The sequence below is a fragment of the Pristiophorus japonicus genome, unplaced genomic scaffold (genome assembly GCF_044704955.1).
Source record: "Pristiophorus japonicus isolate sPriJap1 unplaced genomic scaffold, sPriJap1.hap1 HAP1_SCAFFOLD_641, whole genome shotgun sequence".
Lineage (NCBI taxonomy): Eukaryota > Metazoa > Chordata > Chondrichthyes > Pristiophoridae > Pristiophorus > Pristiophorus japonicus.
In genome coordinates this window covers 71,429-95,748 of record NW_027254553.1, presented here as the reverse complement: position 1 = coordinate 95,748, position 24,320 = coordinate 71,429, and the positions used below count along the sequence as shown (strand labels likewise).

The 24,320-nt window shown below is 46.0% G+C and overlaps 1 protein-coding gene across 3 annotated transcripts in view; it reads left to right on the top strand.

Moving 5' to 3' along the window:
* LOC139255845 (uncharacterized) overlaps positions 1-24,320 on the top strand; it is a 241,400-nt gene that overhangs the window by 173,762 nt on the left and 43,318 nt on the right. For all 3 annotated transcript variants that reach the window (XM_070874020.1, XM_070874019.1, XM_070874018.1), the window contains one exon: positions 5,336-5,428. In XM_070874020.1, the coding sequence (XP_070730121.1) occupies positions 5,336-5,428 (93 nt within the window). The remainder of the gene's footprint in view (positions 1-5,335; positions 5,429-24,320) is intronic.

Sequence of the window (24,320 nt, the reverse complement as noted above, 5' to 3'; positions counted from 1 at the left end):
GTAATCACCACAGATTCTGATGGTGCCGTCTCCCTTGAGGACTGGAACAATTGGACTGGCCCACTCATTGAATTCGATCGGCGAAATGATGTCCTCTTGTTGCAGCCTGTCCAGCTCGATCTCCACCCTCTCTCTCATCGTGTACGGTACAGCTCTCGCCTTGTAATGGATGGGTCGTGCCCCTGGAATCAAATGGATCTGCACTTTTGCTTCTTGGAACTTCCTGATGCCTGGTTTGAACAGCGAGGGGAAACATAGAAACATAGAAAATAGATGCAAGAGTAGGCCTTTCGGCCCTTCGAGCCTGCACCGCCATTCAATAAGATCATGGCTGATCATTCCTTCAGTACCCCTTTCCTGCTTTCTCTCCATACTCCTGGATCCCTTTAGCCGTAAGGGCCATATCTAACTCCCTCTTGAATATATCCAATGAACTGGCCTCAACAACTCTATGCGGTAGGGAATTCCACAGGTTAACAACTCTCTGAGTGAAGAAGTTTCTCCTCATCTCTGTCCTAAATGGCCTACCCCTTATCCTAAGACTATGTCCCCTGGTTCTGGACTTCCCCAACATCGGGAACATTCGTCCTGCATCTAACCTGTCCAGTCCCGTCAGAATCTTATACGTTTCTATGAGATCCCCTCTCATCCTTCTAAACTCCAGTGAATAAAGGCCCAATTGATCCAGTCTCTCCTCATATGATAGCCCAGCCATCCCTGGAATCAGTCTGGTGAACCTTCGCTGCACTCCCTCAATAGCAAGAACGTCCTTCCTCAGACTAGGAGACCAAAACTGAACACAATATTCCAGGTAAGGCCTCACTAAGTTCCTGTACAACTGCACTAAGACCTCCCTGCTCCTATATTCAAATCCCCTAGCTATGAAGGCCAACATACCATTTGCCTTCTTTACCGCCTGCTGTACCTGCATGCCAACTTTCAGTGACTGATGACCATGACACCCAGGTCTCGTTGCACCTCCCCTTTTCCTAATCTGCCGCCATTCAGATAATATCTGTCTTTGTGAATTTGCCCCCAAAATGGATAACCTCACATTTATCCACATTATACTGCATCTGCCATGCATTTGCCCACTCACCTAACCTGTCCAAGTCACCCTGCAGCCTCTTAGCGTCCTCCTCACAACTCACACCGCAACCCAGTTTAGTATCATCTGCAAACTTGGAGATATTACACTCTATTCCTTCATCTAAATCGTTAATGTAAACTGTAAAGAGCTGGGGTCCCAGCACTGAGCCCTGCGGCACTCCACTAGTCACTGCCTGCCATTCTGAACTTGCTTAGGAGCTGGGCACATGAGGTGTTGTCGACAGATGAAAGCGCTCACATGTCATCCCAGTTCCAGCTTATCTTTTCCAGCCAGCTCCTGCCGAACAGCGTGGTTCCATCGCCCGGTACCACCCAGAGTGATAGCTCGTGCACCGCTCCATCGTAGGAGACCTTTATGGTAGCACTGCCAATTACGGGAATTAGTTCCTTTGTGTATGTTCTAAGTTTGGTACGAATGGGAGTCAGGACTGGCCTTGAAGTCTTGCTGCACCACAACTTATCCAAAGTTTTTACTCATTATGGACTGACTTGAACCCGTGTCCAGCTCCATGGACACAGGGAGTCCATTATATTCAACCTTCAACATTATCGGGGGACACTTTGTGGTAAATGTGTGCACCCCATATACCTCTGTCTCCTCGGTTTGAGGCTCTGGTTTGTCATGATCCACCATGGATCTGTCCTCCTCTGCAACATGGTGGTTTGCAGGATTCGCAGTGTTTACAGCTCGCCTGCACATGCGTTGGAGGTGTCCCATTGTTCCACAGCCCTTGCAAACATATCCTTTGAAGCGGCATGAATGGAAACGATGATCGACCCGGCAGCGCCAGCAAGGTATTAATGGCCTTGTATTCACCACCCTTGATGGCGGACTCTGAGTCATCTGCAGATGTGCAGCTACAGGCGTGTAAGTCCTGCCATGTACATTTCGATTCAAAAACAACGTGACTTTGTTCACAATATTTGCAGCAGCATTAGTGTGCTTGGCATTGTCACTGGTGGAGATAAACGCCTGGGCTATCGCTATGGCTTTATTCAAGGCTGGGATCTCTAGAGTCAAAAGTTTGCGAAGTATTACTTCATGGCCAATGCCAAGTACAAAGAAGTCCCTGAGCATGTGCTCCAAGCGTCCTTCAAATTCGCAATGGCCTGCAAGGCGCCTTAGCTCGGCGACATAGCTCGCCACTTCCTGGCCTTCAGACCTCTTGTACGTGTAGAACCGATACCTTGCCATCAGAACGCTTTCCTTCGGGTTTAGATGCTCCCGGACCAATGTGCACAACTCATCGTACGACTTGTCTGTGGGTTTCGCTGGAACGAGCATGTTTTTTATGAGGCCATACGTTGATGCCCCGCAAACGGTGAGGAGGATCGCCCTTCGTTTGGCAGCGTTCACTCCTCCTTCCAGCTCGTTGGCCATGAAGTGTTGGTCAAGTCGCTCCACAAAGGCTTCCCAATCATCTCCCTCCGAAAATTTCTCCAGGATGCCCACAGTTCTCTGCATTGTTGCGGTGGGGTTCGCCAGTTGTTAAGTCTTGAATAAAGAGTCAGACTAGATACTGCAAGCTCAAAGTAAGTGTGACCATTATTACAGATCTCAGAGCGCCTCTCCAGCCTGTGAGGCCTCCTTATATACAGGTGCTCCCAAGGGACTGTGGGATCCCTTGGGACTCCAGGGGATAAGCCCTCTGGTGGTTAGACATGGTATTTACAGGTTTACATACATAACAGAAAGGATATGAGGTTCAAAGCTCAGCTTGGGGTCAAACAGGACTCTGAGGTTGGGAACAATCTGATTCAACCTGAAATAGTGGCCGGAAAGGGAAGTCTGTAAGGGAAGCTAAAGTCAATGGCATAACTCCCCAATGTTTAGCTGAGGTAGTTAAGACTCATCCAAGACTGGAAGTAAGAACATAACATAAGAACATAAGAATTAGGAACAGGAGTAGGCTATCTAGCCCCTCGAGCCTGCTCCGCCATTCAATAAGATCATGGCTGATCTGGCCGTGGACTCAGCTCCACTTACCCGCCCGCTCCCCGTAACCCTTAGTTCCCTTTTTGGTTAAAAATCTATCTATCTGTGACTTGAATACATTCAATAAGCTAGCCTCAACTGCTTCCTTGGGCAGAGAATTCCACAGATTCACAACCCTCTGGGAGAAGAAATTCCTTCTCAACTCGGTTTTAAATTGGCTCCCCCGTATTTTGAGGCTGTGCCCCCTAGTTCTAGTCTCCCCGACCAGTGGAAACAACCTCTCCGCCTCTATCTTGTCTATCCCTTTCCTTATTTTAAATGTTTCTATAAGATCAAACTGATGTCTGACAAGGAATCTGATAGTTTATGGCTGAAACTATATAAAATGCTGAAAAATCGAACACCTTTTCCATTTTTGGTGTTTTTTTTTCCTACCACTTACAACTCACAGCTGTATTTCTTTAGCATTTCTGCCTAATTGCCAAGAGATGTGGACTGCTGTGACACATTCTCAGCATTGTATTTCCACAGATGCAGGGTGAAAACTACAGCTCTTCCGACGCATCACTTGCTCTCACGTGCACAGGATCTATCACCAGGAGCTATAACTTCCCCCGCTGTTTTTTTTTGCTTATGGGTAAAATGTCTGCTGTGCCATTCCTGGCATGTGCCAGGATGCATAACACAAAATAGTACACTCCCAATCTGCAATTTTTATCGATTAACTTTACTGGTTGCAGTATCGTAGGTTGGGAGTGTGCAATCCTATTTGTGCACCAAAATGGCACAATGAAACTTTTGCCTCTCATTTTTCATGTGAAATAGAACACTCTACATATTGTAGTTCTGCATGAGCAAGGTTAAAACTACAACTCCCATGATACAACTCTCTCATACACACACATTACAGCAAATGGGATAAAAATTTAATTTTTTGAAAATTAATTTTAAATATTTTATCCCAGGCCAATGCTAATTTTACCCAGAAATAAACTAATTTTAAGAGTTTGTGCATCATTTTTTATTTTAACATTTTTTATTTAAGATTTATAATAACTCTTACTCTTGAGACTTATAATTGCCCTTTCAAAGGGTCAGGATTTACGGTCTTCTGAAAAGCCCTGCAAGTTCCAGGTGCATGCACGAAAACCCGGAACTTGCGATCTGTCAAGGCACGCCTTGACATATCTGAACCCACTATAAAATCACTTTTGCTGGTGCAGTGTTGAGCTATTTGCCCAATTACTGCCCATCAATTGCCCACAAACCTCTTACGGCTTTCACTAGTGTAACAGTTATTATAAATCTTGTTAAAAATTAAGAAATACAAAATGATACACAAACACTTAAAACTAGCTTATGCAAATATTGCCCCAAGCTAAATGATTTAAACTGTTTTTCAAAACATTTAATTTTTATTGTATTCACTATAATGAAAGGACTTTTAATTAAATTTGAAAATCAGAACATTTATATTTATTACAGTTGTCTAAATTGTTTAATTATTTGGGGATTCCAATCGGGTTTATGGGGATTCCGTTCAGAAATGGAATCCTCCTTTCTCATTGGAGGACCTGACCCACGTGATCCCAGGGTCACTTCCGAATCGCCTGCGTCTTTGGGATCCATGGGCCTTCATGTAGGCATATGCCTCGAGGCCCGCGACCTGAACTCTCCATAGCTTTGGAGCCAGAAGTTAAGTTTGTAGATCCTTCGCCGTTGTTTAACCATGGTACCGAGAAATTCCCGGCACCCAAGAATTCGGCACAAAGATTACATTTCAGTTCCAGCAAACATTAGGTCAGACCTATGTGGAGAAATATTTCTGAAGGCATTTCTAACATTAAATAACCAATTTAAATACTATTTTTTTTAATTAGCTAGTATTTATGGGTGTATTTCATTTTACGTTATTTCTGGCTCTAGCCTATTCTGAGTGAAAAATGAAAATTTGTGTCCAACAACAGCATGAAGAAATTATTTGAGTGACTTAATTGGTCACTTTTGTGCTACATGCTGGTTGGCGAAAAATAGTTTTAAAAAATGGAGAGATTACTTCCTGCTGGTTAATTCTTCATCATTTTATAATTTGGCTGCTTTTAATTAATTTAGATATAATCAATCAGATATTTGATTGGTAACTAACCAATAAGTAGTTATTTGACACCTCTGAAGCCTCATTTTAGCAGTGATTCCTTTGAAAGATGTTACAGACATAGACCAAAGGTAAATCTGGTAATTATGAGTAAAAATACAACCCTACATGTGCTAACTTGTATGTCTTTACAGTTAAAGCTGTATGATATTGCATTTGGAAACCTCAAGATGCCTGACTTCACAAACTTTTTGGATGAAATTAGAAAGATAATGGAGGAATACAAGGTATTTATGTCTTACATTCTAATTTAAATGTGGTTTCATGTCATGATTCTTAAAATTACAAAAGAAGTCAAATGAGCATAAGTGTACAGTCCAGGAAACTGGACTGGGATCATAGCGGGGACATGATGGCTGGGGTAAGTCCCATCCCAAACCTGTAGAGGTGGAGTCAGGAAAATCCAGTCCTTCATGGCTGTAAAATTATGGGTAGATTTTCCAGTTATGCACTCCCTGCGCATGACCAGAGCTCAAATCATGAAATTGGACATCCCCAGTCCCGAGATATTCTGTCTATTAAAATTAATGGGTCGGAAAATCATGGACTGGCAATCGGCAGTTTCCCAAAATGCAGTCTAGGCATGAGTCAGGAATTCCATATTGATTCTCCAAGTTGCCCTGACCAGTGAAGCTTTGTGCTGGGAAAAAACATTTAGTTCTATAATAAGAAGCAGAAAATGCCAGAAATGTACAAGTGCACTGTATAAATCTACGAAGTGATTATTTGCATGGCATTTTTTGACTCCGTCTGTGCACGCGCGCTTGTTTGGTACTGTGCATGCACACTCAATCCGGTCGTGCTTGCACAGTGCAATATATGAGGAAGGGGGCCAAACAAAGTCACTGATTACGTAGGCAAGGAGGATCTAATTAATACACATTCCAGGGAAACTGCTGGATGTGTCTTGTTGTCCAAAAGGACGAATGAGCAATCCGGTCTTGTCATCTTGTCATCTAAGGAGACTAATAAAAACTTTGGTGTTGTGAATAGACACATTCATAAGCATATAGGTAAGTATCTAGATAATCCCGTTATATGTTTGGAAGGGATGAAATTCGATTAGGTTCAAAAACGGGCGCGGTGAGCGTGAAGCATGATCTGCCCATGTCCATTCAAAGTGCTGCAGGCAGCACGTAAAATTCATGCTGTATGCTCATTTACATGATTGGAACCCTGAACTCAGCACTAAATGCACTATTGGTTGATTTAGCGCTCAAGAGGTGGACTAATATCAGGTGTAGTCTACGGTCCAATAATATTTTGCCAAGTTCGCTCATGAATTCTGCTACACAGGACTCAGATGGTGACTTCGATGGGGTGGCCTTCAGAATAAGGGTGATGGGCATGCATTCAGAAATGCTTGAAGCAATGGCAGGCCTACCAAAGAGCCTCTTGTCAGCATCAAAGAGCTCCAACATTGCATGGGGCATTGTGTGGTGCTTGGAGGCCATGATTTCCAGGATGAAAGTAATGGCCAACTCCATTAGGGCACGTGGATCTAACCGTGATGCTGGGTGTGATGGCCGATGTTGCAGCTTCCATTGCAGCACAAGCGGAATCGACCAACATCTGAGCGTTGCAGTGGAAGCTCAGACTGCTAGCTTGCTGCCACGCAAACTCAGACTGCTGCTATCATGGCTGGGTTTACAAGTGTGGAAAGGGGCTTGCAGGGTCTCTCAGAGGTCCAGCAATATGTCCTCCAACCGATGGCTAAGAATGTTGAGGTGCCACCCCGGGGGAGTGGCAGTGGCTCCGTGGGACAAGAACCTGCGGTCCTCTCTCAGGATGGTAACATTCCTACTCCCACCACTGCCACTCCGCCAGTGCCCTTGGTGCTGCCTGTCAGCCAGCCTATCCAGACTGCTGCCGCCCATGCTAAGGTGGTGCAGTTACAGCAGGGCCTTCTACAGCCAGAGCTGCTTGGGGTCGTCCTGGAAGGCCATCTGCAATCTCCCCCATAGAAATTCAGCAGCCTTTCACCAGCCATGCAGCAGCCACTGAGGTAGCACTACGTTAGGAGCATTAGAGTAGGCAACCATCATAGGCAGTCCCTCGAAGCGAGGATGACTTGCTTCCACGCCAAAAAGGGATCAGTTCACAGGTGTTTCAATGAAGGACCTTATTCTATTTCTAACACAGATGAGGCTGAACACAGGGAGGTTAAAGTAAGAGTGACCTCAGTCTTTATTAAGACACTCCAGAGTGAGGAACAGGTCTTAGGGGCCGGCTTATATACAGTGCTCCCAAGGGATGCTGGGATCCCTTGCGACTTCAGGGGATGAGCTCCCTGGTGGCGGAACATGGGAGTGCATGTTTTACAGATACACAACATCACTCCCCCCACCCCCCCAAAGTCAAAGTGAAAACTATTTACAAGGTGAGGCGGTCGGGAGCCTTTCTTTCCCTGGTGGACTGCCTCGGTACAAATGTCTGTTCTGGTGTGTTGGCTATGCCCTCGCTGGACTGGCATGTTGTTGGCCCTGCAGGGCTGCTAGGTGAGCCTGGCCTTGCTGGGCTGTTGGGTGTGATGGGTTCGATTTCCTGGTCCGGCGTGGTGTCGTTGATCCTTTGGGTGTGTGTTGTGGGCTCGAAAAAGGTGCTGTCTGCTGTGGGGTGTTCAGGGCAGTCTGTGAACCGCAGCCTCGTTTGGTCCAGGTGTTTTCTGCAAATTTGTCCATTGTCTAGTTTGACTACAAACACCCTATTCCCTTCTTTAGCTATCACCGTGCCCGCAATCCACTTGGGACCATGTCCATAGTTTAGCACATACACAGGGTCATTCAGATCAATTTCCCGTGACACAGTGGCGCGACCATCGTTTACATTTTGTTGCTGCCGCCTGCTCTCTACCTGATCATGCAGGTTGGGGTGAACCAGTGAGAGTCTGGTTTTAAGTGTCCTTTTCATGAGTAGCTCAGCCGGGGCCACCCATGTGAGCGAGTGGGGTCTCGTGCGGTAGCTGAGCAGTACTCGGGACAGGCAGGTTTGGAGTGAACCTTCTGTGACTCGTTTAAGGCTCTGTTTGATGGTTTGTACTGCCCGCTCTGCCTGCCCATTGGAGGCTGGTTTAAATGGGGCCGAGGTGACATGTTTTATCCCATTGCGGGTCATGAATTCTTTAAATTCGGCACTGATGAAACATGGGCCGTTGTCACTGACCAGTATGTCAGGCAGGCCGTGGGTGGCAAACATGGCCCTCAGGCTTTCAATGGTGGCAGTGGCGGTGCTTCCCGACATTATTTCACATTCAATCCATTTTGAAAAAGCATCCACCACCACCAGGCACATTTTACTGACAAACGGGCCTGCATAGTCGACATGGATCCTCGACCATGGTCTGGAGGGCCAGGACCACAAACTTAGTGGTGCCTCTCTGGGCGCGTTGCTCAACCGAGCACATAAACTGCATTGCCATACACAGGACTCGAAGTCAGAGTCGATACCGGGCCACCACACATGGGATCTTGCTATCGCTTTCATCATTACTATACCCGGGTGTGTGCTGTGGAGATTCGAGATAAATGTCTCTCTGCCCTTTTTTGGTAGCAGTACGCAGTTACCCCACAACAGGCAGTCTGCCTGAATGGACAGCTATCCTTTTGCCGCTGGAACGGCTTGATTGGCTCTTGCATTTTAACGGGGATTCTGGCCCAGCTCCCATGCAGTACACAGTTTTTTACTAGGGATAGCAGAGGATCTTGGCTGGTCCAAGTCCTAATCTGGCGGGCCGTCACAGGTGATTTATCATTTTCAAATGCTTCCATGACCATCAGCAAATCTGCGGGCTGCGCCACCATCAATAAGTTTGCAGACTGCGCCATTTCCACCCCCATGGTGGGCAATGGTAGCCGACTGAGAGCATCCGCATAGTTCTCGGTGCCTAGCCTGTGGCGGATGGTATAGTTATACGCTGATAACGCGAGTGCCCACCTTTGTATGCGGGCTGCGGCATTAATATTTATCCCCTTGTTTTCAACGAACAGGGATGTGAGGGGCTTGTGATCGGTTTCCAGCTCAAATTTGAGGCCAAACAGGTACTGATGCATTTTCTTTACCCCGAACACACACGCTAATGCCTCTTTCTCAATCATGCTGTAGGGCATCTCGGCCTTGGACAAGCTCCTGGAAGCATAGGCGACAGGTTGCAACTTCCCCGCAACGTTAGCTTGTTGTAATACCCACCCGACTCCGTACGACGACGAGTCACATGCTAGCACAAGTCTTTTACACGGGTTATACAATACAAGCAGCTTGTTGGGGCATAAAATGTTTCTGGCTTTCTCAAAAGCAATTACTTGATTTTTTTCCCCCATATCCAGTTCTCACCTTTGCGCAATAACACATGTAGGGGCTCTAAAAGGGTGCTTAACCCCGGTAGGAAGTTACCAAAATAGTTGAGGAGTCCCAGGAACGACCGCAGTTCCGTGACGTTTTGTGTCCTGGGCGCGTTCCTGATAGCCTCTGCCTTGGCGTCTGTGGGCCGAATGCCGTCCGCCACGATCTTTCTCCCCAAAAACTCCACTTCTGTTGCCATGTAGATGCATTTCGACCTCTTCAGCTGCAGCCCTATGCGATCCAGTCGCTGGAGGACCTCCTTCACATATTGTAGGTTCTCGGCGGTGTCCCGCCCCGTGACCAATATATCGTCCTGAAAAACCACCATGTGTGGTACCGACTTGAGTAGGCTCTCCATGTTTCTCTGGAAGATCGCTGCAGCTGACCGAATTCCAAACGGGCATCTGTTGTCGATGAACAGTCCCTTGTGCGTGTTGATGCAGGTGAGGCCCTTCAAAGACTCCTCCAGCTCCTGCGTCATGTAGGCCAAAGTCAGGTCGAGCTTGGTGAATGTCTTGCCTCTTGCCAGCGTCGCAAATAGGTCGTCTGCCTTAGGTAGCGAGTATTGGTCCTGTAGCGAGAAACGATTAGTTACTTTATAATTGCCACAAATGCTGACCGTGCCATCACTTTTGAGTACTGGAACAATTGGGCTGGCCCACTCGCTGAATTCCACTCGGGAGATGATGCCCTCGCGTTGCAGCCTGTCCAGGTCGATTTCCACTCTTTCCCTCATCATGTGAGGTACCGCTCGCGCCTTGTGGTGAATGGGTCGTGCCTCTGGGACCAAGTGGATCCACACTTTCGCCCTGGAAAAGTTTCCAATGCCTGGCTCAAAAAGGGAAGGAAATTTGTTTAGAACCTGGGTACATGAGGCCAGCGCTCGGATGTCGTGATCACTACTACTAAGATGCTCTCTACTCTTACTTCTCCTATCTGTTCTGGTTCATTCCCTATTTCAAGATCCAGCAGTGATTCTTTTCTTGTTGGACTTATTACATACTGAGTGAGAAAGGAGTCCTGTATATACTGTAAAAATGTAATTCCCTTGTCTCCTTTTGCTACATCTTCCTGCCAGTTTATTTGAAGGTAGTTGAAATTTCTCACGATTATTATTCTATGCCTGCTAATCACCTCTTAAATTTGCCTACGTATTTCTTCCTACATTTCCGTTTCACTATTTGGGGGTCTACAGTATATTCCTATTAGGGTGATGATCTCTTTTTATCTGTTACGTCAATCTATATGGATTCTGTATCTGTATTACTGCTATTTACACTCTTTTCTACTGCCATTATGTTATATTTAACTAGTATAGCTACTCCACCTCCCATCCTTTCTTCTCTTTTCTTTCTAAATGTGTTATAGCAGGCAATATTTAGTTGCCAATCCGATTCCCTATCATAGAATCATAGAATAGTACAGCACAGAAGGAGGCCATTCAGCCCATCGAGCCTACGCCAGCCCCTTCGAAGAGCAATCCAGTGAGTCCTACTTCCCCACTTTTTCTCCATATCGCTGCATTTTTTTCTCCTTCAAGTATTTATCGATTTCCCTTTTGAAGGCTCCTACTGAATCTATATCCACCACCCTATGAGGCAGTGCATTCCAAATTCTAACCACTCATTGCGTAAAAAGATTTTTCCTCATGTCACCTCTGGTTCTTTTGCCAATCACCTTAAATCTGTGCCCTCTGGTTATTAACCTTTCAGCCTTTGGAAACAGTTTCTCTGTATTTACTCTATCTAAACTCTTCATGATTTTAAACACCTCTATCAAATCTCCTCTGAGCCTTCTCTGCTTCAAGGAGAACAACCCCAGCTTCTCCAGTCTATCCATGTAATTGTAATCCTCCATCCCTGGAACCATTCTACTAAATCTCATCTGTACCCTCTCCAAATCCTTCACGTTCTTCCTAAAATGTGGTGCCCAGAATTGGGACACAATTCTCCAACTGGGATCGAACTAAGTTTAGCATAACTTCCTGGCTTTTGTACTCTGCCTCTATTTATAAAGTCCAGGATCCCATATGCTTTATTAAATGCTTTGTTAACCGGTCCTGCCACCTTTGTGCACAACATAAGAACATAAGAAATATGAGCAGGAGTAGGCCATTTGGCCCCTTGAGCCTGCTCCGCCATTCAATAAGATCATGGCTGATCTGATCATGGACTCAGCTCCACTTCCCTGCCCGCTCCCCATAACCCTTTACTCCGTTATCGCTGCCTTAAATATATTCAATGACCCAGCCTCCAGGTCTATCTGTTCTTACACCCCCTTTAAAATTGTACCATTTAGTGTATATTATCTCTTCTCTTTCTTCCTACCAAAATGTATCACCTCACACATCCCTGCGTTGAATTTCAACTGCCATGTGTCCCACAATTCCACCAACCTGCCTATGACTATTACTATCTTCCTCACTACTTATTACACTTCCAAGTTCGAGTCATCTGCAAATTTTGGAATTGTGCCTGTACCGCCCAAGTCCAAGTTATTAATGTGTATCAAAAACAGCAGTGGTCGTAGTACTGAACCTGAGGAACCTCTATCCAATCCAAAAACAGCCATTCACCACAACTCTCTGCTTTCTAACCCTTAGGCAATTTTGTATCCATGCTGCTACTGCACCTTTTATCCCATGGGCTTCAATTTTGCTAATGAACCTATTATGTGGTACTTTATCAAATTCCTTTTGCAAGTCCATATATACATCAACGGCACTGTCCTCATCCACCCTCTATGTGTGTTTCTGTGTGTGTGTGTCTGTGTGTGTCTGTGTGTGTCTGTGTGTTTCTGTGTGTGTGTGTTTCTGTGTATGTGTGTGTGTTTGTGTGTGTATGTGTCTGTGTGTGTGTGTGTTTCTGTGTGTGTGTATGTGTCTGTGTGTGTCTATCTGTGTGTTTGTGTATGTGTGTGTGTCTGTGTGTGTGTGTGTTTCTGTGTGTGTGTTTCTGTGTGTGTGTGTCTGTGTGTGTTTCTGTGTGTGTGTGTGTGTGTTTCTGTGTATGTGTGTGTGTGTGTTTCTGTGTGTGTGTCTGTCTGTGTGTTTCACTGTGTGTGTGTCTGTCTATGTGTTGCTGTGTATGTGTGTGTGTGTTTCTGTGTGTGTGTGTCTGTTTCTCTGTGTGTGTTTGTGTGTGTGTGTTTCTGTGTGTGTGTGTTTCTGTGTGTGTGTGTTTCTGTGTGTGTGTGTGTCTGTGCCTGTCTGTGTGTTTGTGTGTTTCTGTGTGTGTGTGTTTCTGTGTATGTGTGTGTGTGTTTGTGTGTATGTGTGTTTCTGTGTGTGTCTGTGTGTCTGTGTGTTTCACTGTGGGTGTATGTGTCTGTGTGTTTCTGTGTGTGTGTGTGTCTGTCTATGTGTTTCTGTGTATGTGTGTGTGTGTTTCTGTGTGTGCGTGTGTTTCTGTGTGTGTGTATGTGTGTCTGTGTGTGTGTGTGTGTCTGTGTGTGTGTGTGTCTGTGTGTGTGTGTTTCTGTGTGTCTGTGTTTCTGTGTGTGTGTGTGTGTGTTGTAAAGTCCTCAGACAATACCACAAATCCAGACGAGGCACATTCTATGGATAAGGTCACTCTGTGACCTGCACCTTTATTCACAGGACCAAGAAGTGATGACCCTGCATGAGACCTCCCTTTATATACCTGGATGACCAGGTGAGGAGTGTCTCCCACAAGTTCACACCCTGTGGTCAAGGTGTGCATTTCTTACGTATATACAGTATTGCAGTGTTGTTACATGAAGGTTACATACATGACATCACCTTCCCCCCAACGTCTTATTGGGATCACAGGTTAAGTCTTTCGGGTGGTCTGCGCTCCCTCGTGGAGCGCAGCAGTTGGGGCTCTGGCTGTTGAGCCTTGGCCTGCGTGTCTGTCCCCTGTAGTGATTCCGGCCTGTCCGGGCTGACCGCAGGGACTGTGCATGCTGCTGAATGCTCTTGTTGCTCGTTCACTGGCGGTGGTGTGAATACCATCTCATGATCTTCCTCAGGTTCCTCAGAGTCCATACTGAACCTTTTTTTTACTTGGTCCAGATGCTTGCGGCATATCTGCTCATTGTTAAGCTTAACCACGATAGCCCTATTCCCCTCTTTGTCTATTACAGTACCTTCAAGCCATTTGAGCCCCAAAGCGTGATTGAGAACAAATACGGGGTCACCAATTTCTATACATCTCCCCCTTGAATTACGGTCATGGTACTCATTTTGGGACTGCCGCTTGCCTTCAACAATGTCGGACAAGACAGGATGAATGAGGGACAGCCGCGTTTTGAGTGTACGTTTCATAAGGAGCTCTGCAGGCGGGACCTCCATGAGTGAGTGGGGTCGGGACCTATAGGCCAGCAGGAGGCGCGATAGGCGGCATTGAAGGGAGGGACCTTGAATCCTGAGCATGCCTTGTTTTATGATTTGGACCGCACGTTCCGCCTGACCATTGGAGGCCGGCTTGAACGTTGCTGTCCTGACATGGTTGATGCCATTACCCGATATGAACTCCCGGAATTCGTAGCAAGTGAAACATGGGCCATTATCGCTAACAAGGATGTCCGGCAAACCGTGGGTCGCAAAGACCGCACGTAGACTCTCCACAGTGGTGGATGTCGTGTATGAATTCAAAATGATGCACTCGATCCATTTCGAGTACGCATCAATCACGATGAGAATCATTTTCCCCATGAACGGGCCCACGTAGTCTACGTGAATGCGTGACCATGGCCTGGTGGGCCAGGGCCACGGGCTGAGCGGGGCCTCCCAGAGGACATTTCCCAGCTGAGCACACGTTGTACACCTGTGAGCACAGTGTTCCAGGTCTGAATCAATTCCCGGCCACCAAACTGTGATATCTTCACAGAGCACACACACACAGCTCTTAAGATGGCAGGCTCTCAGTCCGGAAGCTACCAAAAGCTGCCTGTCTGTTTATTATAACTCTGCAGCTGCAGTACACAATACGTCCACATCCCAGTATAGAGCTACAAGCAGTACAAGCTTACAGCACTTACAGACATCACAGTTCTCCCTTCTTAATGAAAAAACCATCATAACAAACATCATAAATAACTTCATTTTTATATATATTTACAAATTTAACTTTACGACTTGTTTTCTGTTTCGAAGAGGATACCTTCGCTCTCGAACAGAACCTTCCAAACATGGTGTTGATTTCACACTCATTGGAGGGTCATCCTGAGGAACATTTTCCTCCATGGAATTTCCTTGATTTTCATTTGTACTCCCTCTAACTTCAGGCTCTTTGTTTCCCTGACTCGGACTCAGACTTTCATTCTGATTCTCTCTTGGATTTGTTTCCAGTACATTGGATTTAGGATTTGCTATTGGTATATTAAAACTATCTGATGAGTCAGAAATAATTGAATCATTCCCACCTTCAACTCTTTCCATGTCTGTAGGTAAAATATGATCAATCTGGACAAACCTAACCTGTCCATTATCAAACATCTTTCCCAAATATGTGCGAGGACCACATATCTTCACCATTCTTCCGGGTAACCACTTTAAACATTTTTGGTGATGGTTCTTCACTCTCATCTTCTGGTTTAATTTCACTCTTCTCTCTTTTACTCGACCTCTATCATGATTCTCTTTTTGTCTGATTTGTGTCTCTTCTATAGACTGTGCCAAATTTGGCTTTAACAATGAGAATCTGGTTCATGGCAGTCGTTTGAGAAACAACTCCGCTGGAGTTCTACCAGTAGTTGTATGAGGAGTATTTTGATATGTAATCAAAAAATTAGCCAATTTGTGATCCAATGACAACTGCCGTTTTCTTGGATTTGGATCTAACATTTATTTTATGAGGGCATGTTTGACAATTTGTACAGTGCGCTCTGCTGCACCATTCGAAGCAGGGTGGTATGGTGGAACGTTGGTATGTTTCACACCATTTTTGCTTGTGAATTGTGCAAATTCTTCTGAGCGAAATTGTGGTCCATTATCAGAAACAATTTCTTCAGGGAGGCCAAATGCAGAAAATAATTTTCGTAAAATGTCCAATGTTTTATTTGTTGCTATTTTCCACATTGGAAACACCTCAACCCACTTTGAATGGCTATCAATTACAATGAACAATTGTTGTCCATCTAACTCGGCAAAATCAATATGTAGCCTTTGCCACACCCTGGAAGGCCATTTCCATGGCTGTAATGGTACTGGTGGTGGTTGCTTGCTTACCGATTGACATGTCGTACACTGACTCACAATGTACTCGATATCTTTATCAAAACCTGGCCATCATAAATAACTGCGTGCAAAACTCTTGGTCAAGCACATTCCCAGGTGCTGGTCATGGAGGTCTCCTAATAATTTGGACCTGAATTTATTTGGTATAACCACTCTTGCACCCCACATGATACAATCTTTATCGACTGATAATTCATTCCTACGAATGAAGAATGGATGTGTATCTTTGTCTGTTCCCTGGTTTGGCCATCCAGTTGCAATCTCCTCATACACCTTTGACATCAATGGGTCATGTTTGGTTGCTCTACCAATCTCTTCAGCTGTGACTGGCAGTTTATCAATGTATGAAAAATAAAACACTTCTTCCCTATCGGGTGTACCCTGTGATGGGGAAGGCAATCTAGACATTGCATCAGCATTACTGTGATCAGCTGATCGTCTTTATTCAATATCATATGTATATGCTGATAAAATCAAAGCCCATCTCTGCATTCAGGCTGCAGCTAATGTTGGAACTGGGGACTTTGGATGGAGGATTGCTGTTAGGGGCTTATGGTCCGTAACGATGGTAAATTTACGACCATACAAGTATTTGTGAAACTCCTTGACCCCAAAAATTAATGCCAAAGCTTCCCTTTCAATTTGCGCATAATTTCTCTCACTGACACTGAGAGTGCGTGAAGCAAAAGCAGTTGGTCTCTCCTCCCCACTGCTTAATACATGAGAGATCACTGCCCCAACTCCATATGGAGCGGCATCACATGCTTGTTTAATTTCCTTAGATATGTCATAGTGAACTAACATGGTGCTCTCTACCAATTTGTTTTTACACTCCTTGAATGCTGTATCGCATTCTTTTGACCACTTCCACTGGACCTGTTTTTTCAAAAGTTCATTTAATGGATGTAATACTGTAGCCAAATTTGGTAGGAACTTCCCATAATAGTTCAAAAGACCCAAGAATGAACGAAATTCAGTGACATTCCTGGGAGTAGGTGCATTTCTAATTGCATCCAATTTTGCCTTGGTCGGATGTAAACCATCTTTGTCTACTCTGTACCCTAAGTACTCCACTGAGTTTTTAAATAAGTCACACTTATAAGCAGACACTCGTACTTTGTGCTTCTCTAGCCGTTTGAGGACTTCATTCAATATTTTATAATGAATTTTCCTATTTGGTGCTGAAATTGGTATGTCATCCAAATAACATACTACCCCTTCAATACCTTGCAAAATCTGGTTCATCACCCCTTGGAATATGGCAGGGGCGGAAGACACTCCAAACGGTAGTCTATTAAATTGATATAGGCCTAGATGAGTGTTTATAATCAAACATGACTTGGACTCTTCATCTAGTTCAAGCTGTAAGTAAGCATTCGTAAGATCCAGTTTTGAGAAGATCTGACCACCTGTTAGTGTTGTGAACAAATCTACTATATTCGGCAATGTATTTGGGACATTACTCTCTAGAACCTGGTTTACGGTTACCTTATAATCACCACTCAATCTTACTTTACCATCAGACTTAGGTACAACAACAATGGGTGTAGCCCAATTACATCGATCTGTCTTACAAATAATGTTCTCAGTCTCTAGTCTTTTGAGTTCTTGCTCAACTTTCTCTTTGAGTGCATATGGTACGGAACTTGGCTTGTAGTAAACCGATCTAGCGTCCTTCTGTACCCTGACACTCGCCTTGAAGCCTTGGATCGGACTGCCCGTTTCACAGAACACCTTCGGATACTGTTTGATAACCTCATCCGTTGATGAAAATCTCGCTTCCACAGAAAAGACCTTACTCCAATCCAGCTTCAGTGAGCTTAACCAATTTCTTCCTAGTAAAGCAGTCTTGTCTCCTTTCACTATTATTAGAGGCAAGTTCTGAAATTGATCTTTATATTTCACCGGTACGGTGATACGGCCTACTACAGGAATTTTCTCTCCCGAGTAGCCTCGCAGCTCTATCTTGGATTTCTCCAGTTGGAAATCACGCAATTTGTCGCAATATAGTGACTCCGGGACTACACTCACGGAGGCACCCGTGTCAATTTCCGTTGGTATCTTGAATTCCGCAACATCTATGTGGATTTTGATGCTTTCTGAATCGCTGTCCATTAACCTCGTGTTCCTGATGACGTGTAATTCTAACATCTCGCCCTACTGTTGTTCTTCCAAGCCATGCAGTCTCTGGATTACTACGCATAGCTTTGAACGCTGGACTCATAGCTTTAAAAGTTGGTTTACCTTTCAGTCGGCATGCCTTCGCAAGATGCCCAGTCTTTCTGCAGAAGAAACACTCTGCCTTCACATATGGACAACTTTTAGCAATGTGTTGTCCCAGGCACCTATAGCACGACTTTGACGTTCTGTTAGAATTTCCAGTTTCTGAGACTTTCGGCCCTGGCCGTCTTTTACTTTGAACCTGCAGATGATTTACCTCAGTTGACTGACGACCGTAATCATTATTTAATTCTCGGGAATATTGTTCGGCCATGCTCATCGACCTCGCTGTCTGACAAGCAATCTCAAAAGTCAAGTCATCCGTCGTCAATAACTTCCTTCTGGTCGCATCAATTTTCACCCCACAAACAAAACGATCCCGTAATGCTCGGTTTTGAAAGTTCCCAAAATTACAGTGCATCGATAGTTTTTTTAATGCTATGATATAATCATTGATACTTTCATAAATCTTTTGATTCCATATCCCGAAACAAAAGCTTTCAGCAATTTCTAACGGTTTGGGGTTATAGTGCTACTCCAGCTTCATTAAAATCTCTTTAAGCATTGTGTCCTTTGGCTCGTCAGGCACAAGCAAATTTACAAGGGTTTCGTATAATGCCGGACCCGCCACCGATAAGAAAATCGCTTTCTTACGTTCCAATACAGCCTGGTTCTGGACTGCATTGTCTGGAACTTTGATTATGTTATTTGCAGTGAAATACATTTCTAGCCGGTCCACATACGCTTTAAAATGTTCCTGGTTGTGTCTATATTCACCCAAATATCCGATTACACCTGCCATGTTTAAACTCTAGCTGTTCTCACCTGTGCTGTAGTTTACCTCGGATTTTGTATTTTTTTTTCAAAGACAGAAACTTCCAAAGTCTTCTGTCGGCTGGCTGAATCCTTCATCAACAAAATTTAAGCTTTAAACATCCGAAAAAATCCCATCCTCAGTCGCCAACTGTGATATCTTAACAGAGCACACACACACAGCTCTTAAGATGGCAGGCTCTCAGTCCGGAAGCTACTGGAAGCTGCCTGTCTGTTTATTGTAACTCTGCAGCTGCACTACACAATACGTCCACATCCCAGTATAGAGCTGCAAGCATTACAAGCTTACAGCACTTACAGACATCACACAAATGTGTGACCGGGCAATGACCTTCATCAGCACGATGCCTGGGTGCTCGCTGTGGAGTTCCCTGATGAAAGCTCCCCTGCCCCTCTGGGGCATGACTACCCGGCTGCCCCATAGGAGGCAGTCGGCTTGGATGGAGAGCGCATCCATCCGCCTGTGAAACGGTCTGACCTCCTCAGGGCATGCTCCGTGTGTGGGCGCCCAATCCCCAGTCAGGACACATTTCTTAATTAAAGATAGGAGATCTCTGTTGGTCCAGATTTTGATCTGGCGGGCTGTGATGGGGGAGCCTGCGCTGTCAAAGGCATCAACGGCCATGACCATCTCAGCGCTTTGCTCCGCTGCCCCCTCAGTGGTGGCTAGTGGAAGCTTGCTGAGCACGTCAGCGCAATTTTCAATGCCCGGCCGGTGCCGGATGGTGTAGTCATACGCAGCCAGCGTGAGAACCCATCGCTGTATGCGAGCTGAAGCATTGGCATTGACAGCCTTGCTGTCTGACAACAGGGATGTTAATGACTTGTGGTCCGTTTCTAATTCGAACCTCCTGCCAAAAAGGTACTGGTGCATCTTTTTCACCCCATAGACACATGCGAGTGCTTCCTTCTCAACCATCCCATATTCCCGTTCTGCTTGAGAGAGCGACCTGCAGGCATAAGCCACAGGTTGGAGTTACCCCTCAGCATTGCCCTGCTGCAACACGCACCCAATCCCATCGGACGATGCATCACATGTCAGAACCAATTTCTTACAAGGGTTGTACAGGGTCAACAACTTATTTGAACAGAGTAGGTTTCGCGCCCGATCAAAAGCCAACTGTGACAGTCGCCCCAAAACCAATCGCAACCCTTACGCTGGAGCACGTGTAGCGGCTCCAACAATGTGCTTAAGTTCAGCAGAAAGTTCCCGAAATAGTTCAAGAGTCCCAGAAATGAACGCAACTTCGATGTGTTGCAGGGCCTGGGCGCTCGTCGAATCGCCTCTGTTTTGGATTTGGTAGGCCGAATCCCGTCTGCAGCAACCCTCCTGCCCAGAAACTCGACTTCGGGAGCCAAAAACGCACACTTAGGCTTCTTGAGTCACAGGCCTACCCAGTCCAGTCGGCGTAGCACCTCTTCCAGGTTGTGGAGGTGTTCCTCGGTGTCCCAACCCATGATGAGGATATTGTCCTGGAATACGATTGTTTCCGGAATGGATTTGAGCAGGCTTTCTATGTTTCTTTGAAAGATCACGGCCGCTGATCGAATGCGAAACGGGCACCTGTTGTAAACAAACAGTCCCTTGTGCGTGGTGATTGTGGTCAGTAGTTTGGATTCGTTGGCCAGTTCTTGGGTCATGTAGGCTGAAGTGAGGTCCAACTTGGTGAACAGCTTGCCACCTGCCAGCGTGGCAAAAAAATCCTCCGCTCTCGGAAGTGGGTATTGGTCTTGTAGGTACACCCGGTTGATAGTGGCTTTGTAGTCGCCACAGATCCTGACCGAGCCATCCGCTTTTAGGACGGGAACAATGGGGCTCGCCCAGTCGCTGAATGCAACGGGTGAGATGATGCTCTCTCTCAGCAAACGCTCCAATTCGCTTTCAATTTTCTCCCGCATCACATACGGCACAGCTCTGGCTTTGTGGTGCACTGGACTGGCGTCCGGGGTGATGCGAATCACTACTTTGGTACCTTTGAACATCCCGACGCCTGGTTGGAATAGCGACTCAAATTGCTGTAGGACCTGTGAGCATGAACTTCGCTCCACAGATGAAACTGCGTGCACATCCCCCCATTTCCAGTTCATCTCAGCTAACCAGCTCCTCCCCAACAGTACGGGACCATTGCCCAGGACAATCCAGAGCAGCAGCCAGTTCACTGATCCATTGTGTGTGACAGCCAACATTGCACTGTCTAGCACTGGAATGATTTCTTTGGTGTACGTTCGTAATTGAGTTTCAATGCGTTCTTGTTTGGGTCTGCTGGTTTTGAGTGGCCATAGCTTTTCGAATTGTTGAACGCTCATGAGTGACTGGCTGGCCCCCGTGTCAGCTCCATGCATACCAGGATGCCGTTTAATAGGACCTTCATCATCATAGGTGGCGTTTTGGTATATGAGCTGTGAATATTTGCCACATGAACCCGCTGAACTTCAGCGTCCATTGATTTGCCCCATGCGTCATCCTGCTCACAGACCCCTCTTCTGGTACATCCGCCTCATAAATTAGCCTGGTCACAGGCTTCCTGCACATTCTAACTAAATGGCTAGTGAGGTTACAATTTCTGCAGGCGAACTGTTGAAACCTGCAAGTCCTGGCAGCATGTCTGCCCCCACACCTCCAGCATGAACTGAGATTCCCATTGTTGTGAACAAAAGAGCTGTTACCAGGCATTCCTCGCTGATTGTCCCTTTGACTGCTCTTGAGCACCCTGTTAGTGGGTGTCAATGGCCCCATCCCAGAACGCATTGTCCACTGGGATGGCGTAAATGTCCATTCAGCCTGCCATTGTCTGTGTTGAAAGCCTGTTCTGGGGTCTATTGCTGCCTGGGGTGTGTCGAACTGCCTTTGCCTGCCTGCTAGGTTCTGAGTCGCGTTTATGATATTGACCCCCTGATCCATCGCCATGTTGGAGTCAGAGTTGCACGTGTATATTATCTTGGTTTCCTCCTCCCCCGCCATAAAAGTCTGAGCCAGCAACGCCGCCGCTTCCAAGGTCAAGTCCTTGGTCTCGATTAACTTTCTGAAAATTCCGGCATGACCGATGCCCTCAATAAAGAAATCCCTTAGCATCTCCCCCCTGCAGGCGCTGGCCAAGCGCCGGAGGACCGCAACGAAGTCCGTATGCTCGGTCCTTCCCGACGTCGGTGGGTATAAAATCTGTGTCGGGCCATGTGTATGCTGCTCGCCGGTTTGAGGTGCTCACTGATTAGCTTGCTGAGCTCTTCAAAGGTTTTGTCCGCCGGCTTCTTGAGTGCTAGCAGGTCTTTCATGAGTGCGTAAGTCTTAGATCCACAATTGGTCAGTAGATGAGCCCTTCGCTTGTCGGCCGCTGCATCTCCCAGCCAGTCCTTTGTGACAAAGCTCTACTGAAGCCGCTCAATGAAATCGTCCCAGTCCTCACCAACACAGTACCATTCCTCTGTGCTACCGGTAGCCATTCTCGTGGGTCGTTGATTCCCGTTTCTCGTCGCCACTGTAAAGTCCTTACACAATAGCACAATCCACATGAGGCACATTCTATGGACAAGGTCACTCTGTGACCTGCACCTTTATTCACAGGACCAAGAAGTGATGACATGCGTGGGACCTCCCTTTATATACCTGGATGACCAGGTGAGGAGTGTCTCCCACAAGTTTACCCCCTGTGGTCAAGGTGTGCATTTCACAAGTATATACAGTATTGCCCGGAAATCGGCGCAGTCCCGGCCTGCAAGACCATCAGCCGGCCAGGGCCATTGGAGGGAGCAGTGTGAGGCAGCATACCACTGCAGGGAGCAGCACGTGCTGCTGCAGGAGGGCGACGGCTACAAAGCCAGGTCGCTGATTGCAGTGCGGGCAGGCACAGCAGGAGGGGTGAAGGAGTGGCAAGAGTCCATAGAGGGAAGTGACCGGGGTCAAGGAGAGGCATGAGTTCGGGACCCAGAAGAGGCGAGGGCCCAGGGGCAGCAAGGGCCAGCCCACACTGCGAAATGTGTGCGCGCTCGGTCTGTGCAGCAGAGCAGGTTCCTGTTAGTCTTGGGTAATCCTTGCCACTGGACCAAGACCTAGCTCTGTCAAGCCCGTGTGATGGCTGGTGTGCAACGGCCACCACACGTTAAAAAAAATCCACGCACAGGCATCCTCCACCCTTCAAGATGTAGTTCAGGATCTGGAATATTAGGTCCTTCATTGAAACACCTGTAAACTCATCCTTTTTTGGCGTGGAAGCAAGTCATCCTCGTTTCGAGGGACTGCCTATGATGACGATGATGATGTTAACTCATCAAAAAACTCAATACGATTCGTTAAACATAATTTGCCCTTAACAAATCTGTGCTGGCTCTCCTTTATTAGTCCATGCTTGTCCGAGTGGCTTATAATTGTTTCTCGGATTATTGTTTCTAAAATCTTCTCCACCACCGACGTTAAACTGACAGGCCTGCAATTTCCAAATTTATCCTTCTCCCCTTTTTTGAACAAGGGAGTAACATTTTCAATCCCCTTGTGGGCAGCACCTCCGCAATTTCTACCCTTACTTCGCTCAGCAACCTAGGATGCATCCTATCAAGACCGGGTGACTTATTCACTTTAATTACCATAAGCCTGTGTAGCACCTCTTCTATCATTTTTTAAATCTCATTCAGTATCCCAGCAACCTCTTCCTTTACCATAGCTTTGCCAAAATCCTCTTCCTTGGTAAACACCAATGCAGAGTACTCATTTAGTATCTCAGCCATACCTTCTGCCTCCGCCAATAGTTCCCCATTTTGGAACTTAATTGGCCCCACTGCTCCTCTGACACCCCTTTTACTGTTAATATGCCCACAGAAGACCTTTGTATTTCCCTTTATCTTAGCTATGTTTCAGTCATGCACACCATATCCAGATCCTCTCCACAAATTATTGCCTCCAGTTCATCCATTTTGCTTTGAAATACATTTAAATTGTATTTATTATTCCTCTGTCTTTGTTTTTAGTAGTTATTTAACCTTTATGCTCTATGACTTTATCTGATCTCTGGCCATTCATGTCATTCTTATTCCTTCCTTTAATTTGTCCTTTACTCTCTCTTCCTGATTCTTTTATTGTTAGGTTTCTGCCATTTCTAGTAGCCTCAACATCCCCCCCCACCATGTTAGTAGTTTAAATTAGTCTTATTTACAGCCCTATTTATCCTTTCCGCTTGGACCTTGGTCCCAGCCTGGTTCAGATGTAGCCCATCCCAAAGGTACAGCTCCTTCCTGTCCCAGTACTGGTGCCAGTGTCCCCTGATAATGGAACCCCTTCTTCTCAGGCCAATCCTTTACCCATGTCTTGACTTTCCTAATCTGTTTGTCCCGATGCAAATTTGCATGTGACTTGGGTGTTAACCCCGACATTATTATCGGTGAGGTCCTAACTCCTGATACTCCCTTAGCAGGACTTCTTCCCTAACCTTTCCTATAGTGTTGGTTCTGACATGGAACACACAACTGTATCCTCCCCCTCCCTTTCCAGATTCTATTCCAGCTGTTTCAAAATGTCTCTTACCCTGGCAACTGGTAAG